At 42.7% G+C, this 14926-nt stretch overlaps 1 protein-coding gene across 1 annotated transcript in view; it reads left to right on the top strand.

Annotated features, from left to right (window-relative positions):
• Positions 1-14926, top strand: part of UNC5D (unc-5 netrin receptor D) — a 228518-nt gene that overhangs the window by 39410 nt on the left and 174182 nt on the right. The window contains exon 4 of the mRNA XM_015565272.1: positions 2636-2739. Coding sequence (XP_015420758.1) covers positions 2636-2739 — 104 coding nt within the window. The remainder of the gene's footprint in view (positions 1-2635; positions 2740-14926) is intronic.

Raw genomic sequence — 14926 nt, 5'->3', positions numbered from 1 at the left:
TTTTCCCCCTTCCTTCTTTGGGATAAACAGCTAAGCCCAAGCCAAACGGTTCAGGTCAACTGTGTATGATCAGCCACAGTGCCGGGTCAAGTATGTGTAGGAACTCAAAGTCGTGCCTGACTCATCTTCTCTAAGTACTTTCACATATTTCCTGTCTAATTATCCCCAAACATTATGTAATCACCTCCTTTGTCACTCACCTCCTGTAAGAACTTGTCCGCACAGAGATCAACTATCAGCACCTATAAAATAAAGGACCCAAGCAAGTTAAACCAGAGACAGTCACAGGGTTAATTTGCATATCTTGCTGATTAGTCAATGGGAAGGGTAGCGGTCGTACGCCAATTACCATGTTTCTCTTTTATTAGATAGGATTTACTAGTTATTATCTGTTTATTGAACAATTGGTTTTCTATGCTTCATCTGGTTAATTACAGATTACCTGGCTTTGTCAACCTGCAATCTTTATTTAGCACCCCTGAGCAAGACGTCCTTTAAGAAACCATGCAATCAAAGAAAAGAAAAAAGTGACAAACACAGCATACAAAATTCATCATAAAAACACAACCCTTTCCATTAGCAAACGGATGTCTTGTGTTAGTCACTCACTCTCTCTAATTTCGACTAATTTCTATATATTTCTGATAAATCAATGAGTCATGTGGAAAAGGGATTTTTGACTCAAAGATCTCTTGTTGGGAGAGCAAAGGAGAGTTTGTGGTAATATTGTGGAGGAAACGTGAGATTTTTTTTTAATCTGGATTTTATGCACAATCCCTTCATTCACAGTTTTGTCATCAGTTATGTGACCTTCATCGCACTTAAAACCAGAAATTCTGAATCATAAAGTCTGTGACAATATACGGACCTTCAACAGACTGAAGCAACTTTATTAGCCACACAATCCTATTTATACACAACACACTGAATAGGAGGTCTGTCAAGAGGAATCTATTCTTTGTTCCTCTTAATCTCTAAGGGAGAGACACAGCAGAAGGACAAGTTCTCAGTACAGCATATCCCAGGAAATAGTTACAGACTTCTTAGTAAGCTATGAAAGACTGTTCTCATTCTACAAATGTTGCTCTCATTCTACTGATAATCACCATCCAAACAAGTCTGGGAAAACTGTGAGGGTAAGGGTTCCAGCCTTGCTAGCCCCTTCAGGTGCAAGGACCTTGCCAGCTTACATCTGGCCCCCAACAAGAAGGGAGCCGGCCTTACCATTTGGGGACAACAGAGAAATAAGAAGATGGATCTACCTGCAATACAAGCCTTTTTGAGAATCTTTTGCCTCCTATACACTCATGCAGATCTCGGAATGTACAGCACCACTGACAGAAGACATTGGTTGCCTCTGGGAGGGAAAACATTAAGAGTAAAATTCAAAAGCAAGTGAATACATGGATTGCTGTGCTTGTTATTCATTGCGTGTTTTTGACTTGCTAAAAGTGAGTTTAATGTATTTATAAAATTTATAAAGATGTAACTGATTCCGGAGCTCCGCTCTGTACAGGGAACATATTTCATGTTATTGTAAGCACTGAAGAAAATTAAATCAATAAATCCACAGCCTGTAATTTGAGATACTCAATTGAAGAAAAAAATACATTGTCAGGGCGGGAGGGGGGATCATTTACATGGAGGAGGACTTGTAAAACTGTCTGTGCGCTCCTCTGCTGGGCTTTCAAGTGACTGCAAGTATTCAGCTGGTGCTGTAAAACCGTTCAAGTGTTGTTATGACACCTCGATGGAAGCAAAGGTCAAGTCCCCCTGTTGTTCATGAAGCATCTGCTCAAGTGGAAAGCCATGCAAATGAAGCTATTTCTGAACTGCCCATGTGTCCTTTTCCCTGAGAAAGCTTTGCGGGTGCGCAGTCAGACCGCATGTCCGGAAGCTTGGTGAACTTCTCACTGGCAGCGATGCTCTGTGACCGCTGGCCAGCCAATTAGCCTCTCCACGCGTTTCCCTTCCACGTGTAAAGGTTAGCAGTGCCGCTTGTTTGCCGAGTGCCTGGAGCCTCCGGGAAGGGCACTACACAGATACCCAGCACTTGTGTTTGAATAGAGGGCACTGCATTTTTAATTATGTGTTTGGTTGGCTGGAGTATAGATTTTATTGTGGTTCAATGTGGCCCCTTCTCCCTGGTTACAAATAAAAGACTAATAGGTAATCACACTCTATTATCATCTTCTAGAGCCCCCTAGAGGGTTAAGGAAATGCCAGAGGTTATAGATTAATAATGTATTCTTTAGTTAAAAAAAAAATATCACACACATCTCAGCTGCATAATAGCCGTGGATGGCAATTTATTGGGCCAAGTGTTTCATCTGTTGCTAAGCAGATAATGCTGGCAAAGTCTCCTGAAATGAGTTTTGTTTTTCCAGCTCCCCAGTAAATCTTTTATCCTCTCATCAATATCGAGCATTAAGCACAGTTTTGTTAAGGTTTATTTTAAATGTGCTTGTGCATATTTAGGGAAATGATTCTCGCATTCTGGAACTCCTGAAACAATGGGTTTTGTGTGTGTGTATCTAGGTCGTGACAGTAAGCTCATGATTTTACTGTATTTGGAGCAAATGTGAGTACTTCTGGCCCTGGAGCTAAGTGTCCTATATCTCCCACTTCTTTGCAGATTTACGGAAGAACTTCGAACAAGACCCACAGGGAAGGGAGGTTCCCATCGAAGGCATGATTGTGCTGCACTGCCGGCCGCCGGAGGGAGTCCCTGCTGCCGAGGTGAGAGGCACCAGGGACAGGCCTGTTCCCATGAGGGAGGGCAGAGTCCTGCGTGCTCATCGTGTGGAGTGAGAGCCTGTGTCTGGCATCCTTGCCCTCTGGACCCAAATGATAAAGCTGGTGAAGAAATAGTGAGGGCACTAAGTTGGAAGAGGAAATTGCCTCTTGTCTACTTTCTTGTGGACACTAAGCTCTTGCTAGGCAGCCTGGGTAGGATTTGGTCCGTGTTCTTGCTTTGGTGGCCGCCGATCATGTAGGTGGCACCCTCTGTGTCCTCCGCCAGTCACCTGGGGCACGCTGATGTCCACGTGGTTTATGGACCGATCTGAGCTCTAACCAGCAAGGCCATGTGAGTGAGTGTCCAGGGAGGAGTGTCCACATTCCGCGGTGTGTGCGTGTGCTCGTTCTTCCCTGGCTCATGGAACATCAGTGAGCCTTCCTCAGGTTTCGGGCACTGTGCTCACATGATGTAAAAGGGGCTGAAGCCACACATCTGCGACCTGTTATTCTCTCTTCTCAGTGAAGTATCTAGAGTCCCTGTGGATTTTATTTTTCACATGTTTTCTGGCCTTTCTGCCATAGTCTTTGGATATAAGTGTCGGCAATAGGACACTCTGATAAGAGGAAGGCTTCCTGAATCTTCCAGTCACTGTTAAAGATGTTCTGAGAGGCCAGTAATCCTAAGGCAGTACTGGCGGAGGCTTGGCGAGTCAGGAATAACAGGAATGCTTAGTAGACCTGCGAGTCTATAAACACAGCCTGAGTGAGCATTGCACAGCGGGGCTTTTCTCTGGGAAGCGGGGACTGTCCTTCGAGCTCTGGTTTATTCACTGAGAAGAAGAGATATTCTAAAAAGTCAAATAAACAAAAGAAGCCTCTGCTTCACGTTTTAGCTAAAGTTGCTGTGGGATTTCACAGTTGAGCAGATGAAGGAGCAGAAGAAATAAAGGGGAGCGAAAAGACACACACACTAGCCTATGTGGACAGAAAGTGTGCTGGGCGGACACTGTTCAAGGCTCTAATGGTTCAGCGAAATGAAGCAAATGGACGAACATTAAAGCGAATATTCCATGCATGATTTGAAATGATTAGAAAGGAAATGCTTATTATTTTTTTAGATTTTTATTTAATGTGAAAGAGAAAGATATTTGATTGTTTTTTCCTTTGCCACCGCCTTGTTCCTGAGCAGGTGCCAGGCAGCAGGGCGTTCGGTGCACAGGTGAACGTGTCAGCCTCATTTAAGGGACACCCTAAGCGCTCCTGGGAGTCTAATTTGGGCATCAGCAGTTCACTACAGTCACTACCCATCTCTCAAAATCCCCGTTCCCAAACGCTCACGCATAAAAATGTCTCGCCTATGTCACACTGGCTGCGCGAACAGCCAGGCTTCCTTCCAAGCCTCAGCCGGGTCGCCGCTGTCAACTTTGCAGAGAGAGGATGAGGAAGGTCACGTTTTTATTAGCTACCTGCCTGTGGGAACGTCACATTCTCACATGTCTAGGGATCAATTTTTACAGCTGGAAGACAACTTTGATATTTACCTGGCACAGCCTTTGAATTTTAAAGGCAAGAAAACTGATGCTCAGATCAATGACCTACCAAAGGTCTTGCAGCCATTTAAGGGCTAACTGTGTTTAAAATCTTTAAACAGCTCCTTGAAGCATTCAGGGTAAAAGTCTCCGTTCTCCTGGTGCCTAATGTGGTCTAATGTAATCTGGCCTGCTGCTCTCTCTGACCTCATCTTCTGCTCCTCTTCTTCTGACCTCCTTATAGCCACACTGGCCTCCTCACTCCTCAGGTGAGCCAGTCATGCTTGTACCCCAGGGCCTTAGCACAGGATGGCCTCTCTGCTAGAACATTCTTCTCCAGCTAATAAATTGCTTCATCCCTCCCTTTATGCTTGCTCAAATATCACCTGCTCAGTGAGGCCTGCTCTGGACACTTGATTGACAGTGTCACTAACCCACCCCTTGCATATACTTTCAAGCTCCCTCCTCTGCTGTATAATTTCTCCTTAGCTCTTATCATAAGCATACTACTATATTTACTCTGCTTATGGTCTGTCTACTCCACTAGAATATAAGGTTCGTGAGGGACATTTCCCTTTATTTTTCTATTGCTGTGTCTCCAGAAAATAAGAGGCTGCTTTTAAATCCAGGGGCTCAGTAAATATTTGTTGGCTGTGAATGAAAACTAGCTTTCTATATTGATGAATATTTGAGATTATACGAAGGCCTACCTCAGACAAAACCGAAATCCATTAGACTGGCATTGTTTTTCTCTCATTCTGGTGCTAGCAAATGAGGAAAACATCCTCCACTGCTCTTTGAAGACATAACTAATAAGATATAGGAGAGCAGTATAAAGGATGTGCAATCTGGTAAGATAATCGCGAGAAGAGAAATTATACCTTAGTGTGTAAATGCATCCATGCATGTGCATGCATGCATACACACACCCCTACCTACACCTCTACTCACTCGCGCTCTCGCTCGCTCTCTCTGAAGCAGCTTTCCAGAGGCTGCAGGGGATTAGGAATTCCAGGACTTCAGGGCTCTTCAGGGCTGTGAATGGAAGAGGGGATTCCTGGGGGACATGGGCTGACCTCTGGGAAGCAGCATTCCTATCTGTTCAGCCACGTGGGAAAGGTTTTACCGGGTTGAAGCTTGGAAACAGCTCTTTGCACATCCCTCCACACTTCTTGCCTCTGTTCTTGAAGGCAAATGAGTTCTGCCTGTTCACTCAACTCATTTTCCATCTTCATTAGCTTCTGAGGGTGCTTTTCAGCTGTCACCATAGGAGTAGAACAGGATGTGAAAACTTCCAGTGGCCACACAAACCAGTGTCAGTGCAACATATTTGGGAGAGATATTGAACAGGGGAGAGAGGACACACTATAACTTCTTTTCTGGTACCGACCCTCCTGTCAGATTTCCAAACTGTAGGGATTCACTTTCTCTATTAGTTACCTAGGGCTACTGTGACAAATTACTACAAACTAGATAGCCTAACACAATAACAAAATGTATTCTCTCACAGTTCCGGACGCCAGAAGTCAGAAATCAGGATGGAGGCAGGATTGGTTCTTCCTGTGGGCTCTGGGAGACAATTTCTCCATGCCTCTCTCCTAGCTTCAGGGGTTGTCGGCAGTATGTGGTGTCCCTCGGCGTAGACACATCACTCCAATCTATACCTCTGTCTTCACATGGTACTCTCCTCTCTGTGTGTCTGAATTCCTCTCTTCTTTTTTAAAAAATATATTTTTTTATTCATTTCAGAGAGAAAGGGAGAGGGAGAGAGAGATAGAAACATCAGTGATGAGAGAGAATCATTAATCGGCTGCCTCCTGCATGCCCCATAACGGAGATCCAACCTGCGACCCGGCATGTGACCTGACCGGGTGTCGAACCATGACCTCCTGGCTCATAGTTGACGCTCAACCCCGGAGCCATTCTGGCTGGGCTGAATTTCTCTCTTCTTATAAGGCAGGGGTCCTCTAACTACGGCCCGCGGGCCACATGCAAATACAAATATTGTATTCATTCCCGTTTTGTTTTTTTACTTCAAAATAAGATATGTGCAGTGTGCATAGGAATTTGTTCATAGTTTTTTTTTAAACTATAGTCTGGCCCTCCAACGGTCTGAGGGACAGTGATCTGGCCCCCTGTTTAAAAGGTTTGAGGACCCCTGATATAAGGACACAAGTCACTGGATCAGGGCCAACCCTGATTCAGTGTGGCCTCATGTAAAGACCTTATTTCCAGATCAGGTCACATGCACAGGCTCCGTGTGGACGTGAAATTGCAGGGGGCACTATTCACCTTAGCGCACTCCCCATTCTCCCTTTGCCATCACATCACTCTTTCAGGTTAATCATGTATGAGTTTTAGGAATAAATTTCCAGTCAGGCTGGCAAACATTAAAGAGGGCTATTCTAATTCTGAGGAGCAACTGGGGCTAGAGCAGCGGTTCTCAACCTGTGGGTCGCAACCCCTTTTGGAGTCGAACAGCCCTTTCACAGGGGTCGCCTAAGACCATCGGAAAACACATACATAATTACATATTGTTTTTGTGATTAATCACTATGCTTTAATTATATTCAATTTATAACAATGAAAATACATCCTGCATATCAGATATTTACATTACGATTCATAACAGTAGCAAAATGACTGTTATGAAGTAGCAACGAAAATAATTTTATGGTTGGGGGTCACCACAACATGAGGAACTGTATTAAAGGGTTGCGGTATTAGGAAGGTTGACAACCACTGGGCTAGAGGGTGGTTTAAAACACAAATTCTGAGCTGGGAGCAGGGGAAAAAGCTCGGTTTTCTATATTTTATATTATAAATGCATATGCAGGGTGTTTCAACCACACATGGAATGGGCTATTATAGGGCCCTGGCAAGCATTTATAGCATCGTCTTAATGCAGGCAAGCATTCCCGCTCCCAACACTTGAGATATTTGGAATTTCACTTATTTATGAGTTGATACTACCTATATCTGTGCACCAGTATTTCCAGCTCCTTGTCTCAGCAGTAGCGCATGCAGTAGTGATTACCACCATCTGTGTTGTTGTGGAAAGGAAGGCAGAACGATAGCAGAGAGCTGAGGAATAGAAGGATGGAGAGCAGAGAGCTGAGAAAGAGAAGGATGGAGAGCAGAGAGCTGAGAAAGAGAAGGATGGAAAAGGGAAGTGTAAACGTGCATATAACCTTGCACAACCAGGGTCTCCCGGGGTGGAGATGTCTGCCAATGCCTGTCAGGTGGTCTGCACATCTTTTTTTTTTTAAATATATTTTATTGATTTTTTACAGAGAGGAAGGGAGAGAGATAGAGAGTTAGAAACATCGATGAGAGAGAAACATTGACCAGCTGCCTCCTGCACATCTCCTACTGGGGATGTGCCCGCAACCCAGGTACATGCCCTTGACCGGAATCAAACCTGGGACCTTTCAGTCCGCAGGCGGACTCTCAATCCACTGAGCCAAACCGGTTTTGGCGGTCTGCACATCTTGAAAAGTGTATCTTTGTGCATCCTATCTTCACAGTCATGTGAGGAACCCACAGTTAATGACTCTTGGGAATGATAGTAATTGGGAACTGTGCTTAGAATTGGATCGGTTCTGTAACTGTCACTGTGAAATAGTATCATGCATCTTCCCTGAGCAGAACATGCTCCACCCTCCCCACTGCCCACCTCCTGGGGAGCCTGAGGGGCCATCACTGGAAAGGGTTGTGTTTTTTTCTAAGTAAAACATCTGTGTGACCAGAGAAGGCGGTTTATATAAGAATAGAAAGAGCTACCATTTATGGAATGCCCCCAGGTGCCAGGTACTATGTTAAGTGGTTTCTTTATGTAATTTAATTTGCAAAAGACTGCTATGAGACTCTAGAAAACTATGGATGTTTTCACGCCCACTTTACAGGATTTGTCCAAGCTCTCAGATCACTAGGAAGCCAATCTAACCTTAAAGTTCCAATCATTCCTTTCTCTAGTTTCTATTGTGTGTTTTTTAATGAGACTGTGGGTTTAATTCCTTTCCTGAGCCTTTTGAAGCTTGGGAGCCATAGGCAGGTGGTAGCGTATATTTTTGATACCTGGCAGTCCACCCTTGGGATTAAAGGTTTTTGGATGAAAATCTCTTCTCACTAGTATGCTAATCCTAAATCTGCTGTAAATTCTGTTTCTTTATTGGAAATGGATAATCTCATGATAAAACTCAGACTAGAGCACTGAGAGTAGAGGCTTTTGGAGTTGAGGGGGGCAGGAGCTAGGGCTTGCTGTTATCCTAGGAGAGAGAGGTATAGGATGTCTACAGTTATAGACATGCGGGCCTGGAGGAGCAGAAAAGGGGACATATAAAAGGGAAGGTGAGAGGACTGAGGGTAATATGTCCCTCATTACAACTTTCCTACATTCGGTCATGGCCGGGACTTACCTCATTGTCATGAAGGGCTCCAGCTATCTATAATAATAAGAGTGTAATATGCTAATTGGACCAGATAGCCGAACAACCTTCTGGACATCATTCACGAAACCACATTGGCAAGGGCCAAGGTAGAGGCAGTTAGGGGCGATCAGGCAGGAGGCAGAGTGGTCAGGGGTGATCAGGCAGGCAGGCAGGTGAGTTGTTAGGAGCCAGCGGCCCCGGATTGCAAGAGGGTACAGGCCAGACTGAGGGATCCTCCTCCCCCCCCCCTCTGTGCACGAATTTCGTGCACTGGGCCTCTAATATTCTGATAAATGTATAGAAATGTGATGCATTGAGGGGAAAGTATGAAAGTTGGAGTCAACCAGCACCAGGGTTAAACCCTGACTAGCACTTAGAAATGCTAGCAAATTACTAGCCACTCAGGACCTCAGATTCCTCATCCTAAAATAGCAACAATAATTTTCTTGTAGGATTGCTGTGAGTCAAAGAGAAAACAACCTCAAGAATATGCAAAACATTTAACACAATTTCTAATACTAAATAACTAGTAGAGATTACTGTGATTTATGTTCTTTCTTCTTTTCTAAAGTTTCATGAACCTTTGGTTCTCAAAAAAAGATGCAAGGCTCTCTTATGGTTGGGGAACCAGATTAAAACTGAAAATCTTGCAATATCTAATGTCTTCATCCCCATGAAGAATAGGATGCTGCTAAGACCATCCCTCCTTACCCTAGGCAGCCCATGAGCTCTGCCTCTCCAGCCAATGCCCTCTGTTCTTGTCCTTCAACTTCATCAAAGGACAAAGACACTCACCAAAAAGCTTCCTACTTCCCTCTCTTATATTCTAGCACATGGAAGGAAATAAGTGGTATTGACAGAAGTTTGTGGCTATCAATGTTTATTCACCTTACTTGTCCCATTAAAGAGTCTTATGAATGGTAGTATTGTTAGTAAAAAACACTTTTGAAAAATGGTGCATGAACTTGAAGAGACTCATCTAGATACTGGTTTGGATGACATAATAGGTCACAGACTTTCTCCAAAATACCTGGACTGTGAGTGCATAATAATCCAAGCCTTTCTAAATTATGTGAGCTCATCCTACAGCTAGATGTACTGGAATGGATTTGCCACTACAGGTACTTTTAACCTTGACCTTGGGGCAGTTCTAACTAAAGATAGCAACTTTAGTATTTGACACTTGTTGTTTAGCTAAAACCAATTTGCTCCTTTCAAAACAATTCATTATCCCACACTGCACTATTTTATACTCCCCAATTAAATGGAAAATCTATCTTTCATAAAAGTTAGAAATTATGTCCAATGAAAATCCGACATTTTAATGGTTTTCCACAGATTAAAATTGTAGAGTTCTCAATAAACCCTGATTTACTGATGTTGGCTGTAAAATGGTTATTGCTGTTAATAAAGACTGTAAATCTTAACAGGTTATATTTGCCTTGGACAATAAAACTTGCCATAAAGGCTTAGTGTCTAAGGCTAATTCTGCTCACATCAAGGTAAACAGCTCCTCAAAGCACTTTTGTGTCTGAGAACTAAGGCCCCAGAGCTAAGAAACTGACAGTCTAGCCTTGAGCCACCACACACCAGACACTTTTCTTGTTTTTATCTCATCAAGAAGTCAAGACTGAGCTGGAATTAGGAAACTCAAGAAGGTCATGGACCTGAAGCAATGCAGTGTGGGTAAGGAGACGGTTCTTTCTGCTGGCCACCACCTGAGTTTTGTCATTGCCAGATCACTAGGTCAGAATGCTTGTATAACGGGGGATGGGGGCGGGTCCTGAAGTGGAATGAAAGGACATATTTTCTATTTTATAAAGTGTGCCAGAGCCATATGAGTGTTAGAAGCCAGTTTATTGGGGAAGAGGATGCAGAGTTTAGGGGAAGGAGGTAATTTCCCTTCTAGATGTCCTTGTGAAAATCCAAGTGTGTGGCTTTTTTTAAGAGGCTCTATTAATATTGGTAGATTTGATGGACATGGTCGTTGTCATGATTCCTGAGGTGTGGGTAATTTCTTGTAAATCTTACCTCCCTAAGGTAAAAGCCAAAAAGTGTTTTTCTCGGCATTTTCGTGGTTCAGCCACACTAGTCAGGTGTTCTCGCACAAGATGGGATGGAGAAGTGAGCAGGGGAAGGCAGTGTTTGTGCGGAAACCTTCTCTGGAGAGGACGGTGTGGAGTTGCCAGCTCTTGGTGGCAGCAGGAAGAACGTGCACCTGTCCCAAGTCTCATGGTGCACGTTCTTTATCCAATCATCTGTATTCAAGTAGGGTTTCTTGAACTGCTAGGATGTTGCTAAGCATCTGTTGCCTTCATTACAGTGTCGTTGGACATTGTTTCTGGCTGCTTGAAAGGCAGGCCTGGCTCTCTGCCCTTCCTGGAGTTTTGGTGCACTAGTTTTTAATAAAGTCCTTTCCTGCATAAATAGGTCAGAGCAGAGTTTGCTGTGTGCTATGAAGGATCCTGCCCATTATGGTGCCTGTGCCATGTCTGACTACCTCAGCGTGCCTTTGACAGTATGTAAAAGTGGCCATTGGAACAAGCAAGTCACTGTGAGCTAAAGTCCATGTGTGGGATATTAATCTGTGTTTCTTTCTCTGTAAAATAAGGACGGAGACTAGAGCACTCCTAGAGCCCTTTTCATCTCCCTAATTTATTCCTGGTATATAAACAGTACAGCCTGCATGCTATTAATGACTTGTTTTAATAATTCCGCCCAGACTGGTGCCAGACAGTTTGCAGGTCAGACGTCCTTTGCCCTCTTCCCTGGGAGGGTATTCTTGATGAAAGGTTCCTTTGTTTCAAATGTGTTCATTGGCATGAAACCCAGGAGAGAATCTTATGACATTGAACTGTTTAATACAAGAATTGCTAGACTATTGTGTTTAACCTCAATCAAACAGACTATGAAATGAGGATTTTATTTAAAAACTAAGACTCTTAATAATTCACTGGGGAAATGTTAAGTGAGGCACCCAAGTTCTGAAGCAGCAGACCTCAGGTATAAATAATTAATCTAATTTGGTGTAGCCAAAGCCAAAAGAATGTCTAATAGTCCAGATAAACTTTGCCTTGAGGAGACTGACAATGAGGACTTTTGCAGAAAGCCACATTTCATTCGAATGTATAATATTGTAATAGAAAGCTAATGGACTCTTCAGAAAAGAGAATATTGAATTGCTTAAATACTAGTAATTAAGTGCCAGTAAATTACTTCTCTAAAAACATTTCTGCTAAAAAATTTGCTATCGTAAGGGAGATGGGAAATGAGGTTAATATAAGTCATTTAAAAAGTGAATGTCTACAGCCCAAATACCATCGTCATTAATACTGGTCTATAAGTAAATTTTATTAATGTGCTGACTTTTATCACATCATATTTGGGAAGCTTTAGTTCCTTACTGCGGAAGGGAAGGATAGGAAATGTCTAAAGTTCCTGATTTGTATTTATTTTCCTTTTTCTTCCTGTTCTATATTCCTGGAGAGGGTGAAACATGGAAGTGAGAATTACAGTGGTCCCCCTTATCCACTATTTTACTTTTCAACATTTCAGTTACCCACGGTCCACCAGGGTTTAAAAATAATAACTGGAAAATTCCAGATAAATAATTTTTACCTTTCCAATTATGTGGCACTCTGAGTACCTCACTCTATCTCATCACGTAGGCATTGGATCAGATCACATCATCACAATAAGAGAGTGAGTACAGGACAGTTAAGATATTTTGAGAGCAAGACCACATTCACATAACGTTTATCACAGTACATTCTTGTAATTGTTCTATTTTATTATTAGTTATTGTTAAGCTCTTATGGTGTCTAATTTATAAATTTAACTTTATCATAGGCATGTATATATAGGAAAAAAACATAGTGTATGTACAGGTTGGGACTATTTGCAGTTTCAGGCATCCACTGGGGGTCTTAGAACGGATGCCCCACAGATAAGAGGGGACTACTGTACACTTTTCAAAGCAAGCATTGAGGGGTCAGATGAGATTAGTGAGATTGGTAGCTGCTGGTCTTGCCGCCCCTTTACTTTTTCTATGTACTCTGTTAAACAGCTCCACACACTCCACTCGGACTGTGTTCCTTACAGCCCTATCTCTGTGTCTTCATTTCTCCTTACGTGGAATGCCCTTGGCCACCTCCATCTGTCTGTGCTTTACCCAGCCTTGGAGGATCTGTTTAAACCCAGCCTGTTCTTGCCTTCTTCCAGGGCCATCCCAGCTGACTCTCATCTCTCTGTCTTAGGAATACTGTAACTATTTTAATGGCAAATAAGGACAACATTCTCTCCATCTCTCTAAGCGCTTACATTGCTTTGAACTTTTTTGTTGTTATTTGTTTTCTTTTTTCTTCCCTTTTTTATTTAACTTTTCGCCATCCCAGCTGACTCTCATCTCTCTGTCTTAGAAATACTGTAACTATTTTAATGGGAGGGAACTGCTCAAATAAGGACAACATTCTCTCCATCTCTCTAAGCGCTTACATTGCTTTGAACTTTTTTGTTGTTGTTTTTCTTTTTTCTTCCTTTTTTATTTAACTTTTGATGACTGTATGTCATATTTTCTCAAGGTGATTTCCTTCTGGACAGGAAATGCAAATTGTACCTTTCAGAATCTTGTCCCACCCCTCTTAGCAGATGATGCAAATGCACCTGGGAATATAGTAGATAGCTGGGAAGCATTTGTAACTTAGTGGATGAATATTTACAAAATTGCTGTGAATACACATAATAATAAACTCTAAATTTAAATTACCACTTTAAAATTTACGCAGACTTTCACATATATTGACTCAGTTGATCCTTAAGGCTATCATTTATGGGTAGGCAAATATAGCAACATCTGTATATAAACTACACTGCTATATACTAACATTTATTCCATATACACTCTTTGCCAGGCACTGTTCACTGAACCTTCCCACCAGCCCTTTTAGTGGGTACTAGTAATATGTCCGTTTTATAATTAAGGAAACTGAGGCACAGACAGATTAAGTAGTTCTCGTTAATCCTCACCCAAGGATACTTTTTCCATTGATTTTCAGAGAGTGGAAGGGAGGAGGAGAGACAGAGAGAGAGAACATAGATGTATCAGCTGGGGCTGGAGATCACGCCTGCAATTGAGGTGTGTGTCTTTGATCGAACCCATGACCTTTCAGTCCACAGGCTGACGCTCTAACTGCTGAGCCAAACTGGCCAGGACTGAGCCTGTTCTTTTAAACTCTGATTAAGCTTCTCTATGTGCTGGACATCGCATGCTGAGCACAAGCTGAGGGAGATAGGATGCCTACCCTTAACTGGCCCACCATCTCCTTTCACACACATTCAGTGGCGAGTGTTAGGGTGTTAGGGTAAGAGAAAGCCATATGTGAATAAGGAGGTGTGTGTGCACACACATGCACACCTACTACTTCTCCTTTTGTTGCTCAGTCTATGATACTATGTCTGAGCCTTAGTGTTCCTCCATGGCAATTAAACCCTGTCATTTTGTGACATTGGAATCTGCATCATGTTCAAGTTCTACAGATTGTTTGGCCGAGTTGCTTGGTATCAGTAGTGAGGACTTTGAACAGACTTTGATGGGATGCAGAGACACTGTTAATAGACCATTTCTTTATCCCCCTCCTTTTTTTTTCCTGGCAGGAAATTGCATTCTTTTTTTTTCCAAAACATATTGTCATACTGTGCCTAAGGTTTCTCAAATTGGGGGAGAAGATGCAAATGGATCAAGAGGGAGGGCAGTTGGGAGGGAAAATTAGAGGGCTAGTAATCAATTAATCAAGCAATCAATAGTAAAAATGTACAGAATAAAACACATAAGAAAAGGAAATGCATGAGTTCTACATTAACATAATTAAGGCGTAGAGCTTTTTCTCTGCCCTGTGCCTTCTTACACAGTTTAGCGGCAATAAGCAGTCTTTATATCTTGAATTATGCAGGAGTAACGCAGCCTGGGAGGCCTCCCCATAAAAAGCCGCAGTTCTGTAATTCAGCAGTAATGCTCATGGGCAGGAATCACGAACTCCATCCCAGTCCTGCTGAGGCAGCACCGATTTTAATGCTTCTAGGAAGCGTACACACCATCCTGATTCACTTAGTAACCGTGGACAGCCTTTGTTTTTTAAGCAGAACTTAATAAAACGACACAAGCAGAATCACTACCATAACAGCTTCTCCTGGCAATCTTTTGCCATGTTTCCCAAATCCTAACTGCTGACG

The sequence above is a fragment of the Myotis davidii genome, unplaced genomic scaffold (assembly GCF_000327345.1).
Source record: "Myotis davidii unplaced genomic scaffold, ASM32734v1 scaffold93, whole genome shotgun sequence".
Classification (NCBI taxonomy): Eukaryota; Metazoa; Chordata; class Mammalia; order Chiroptera; family Vespertilionidae; genus Myotis; species Myotis davidii.
The sequence above is the reverse complement of the archived record's forward strand: the minus strand, read 5'-3'. Positions and strand labels throughout refer to the sequence as shown.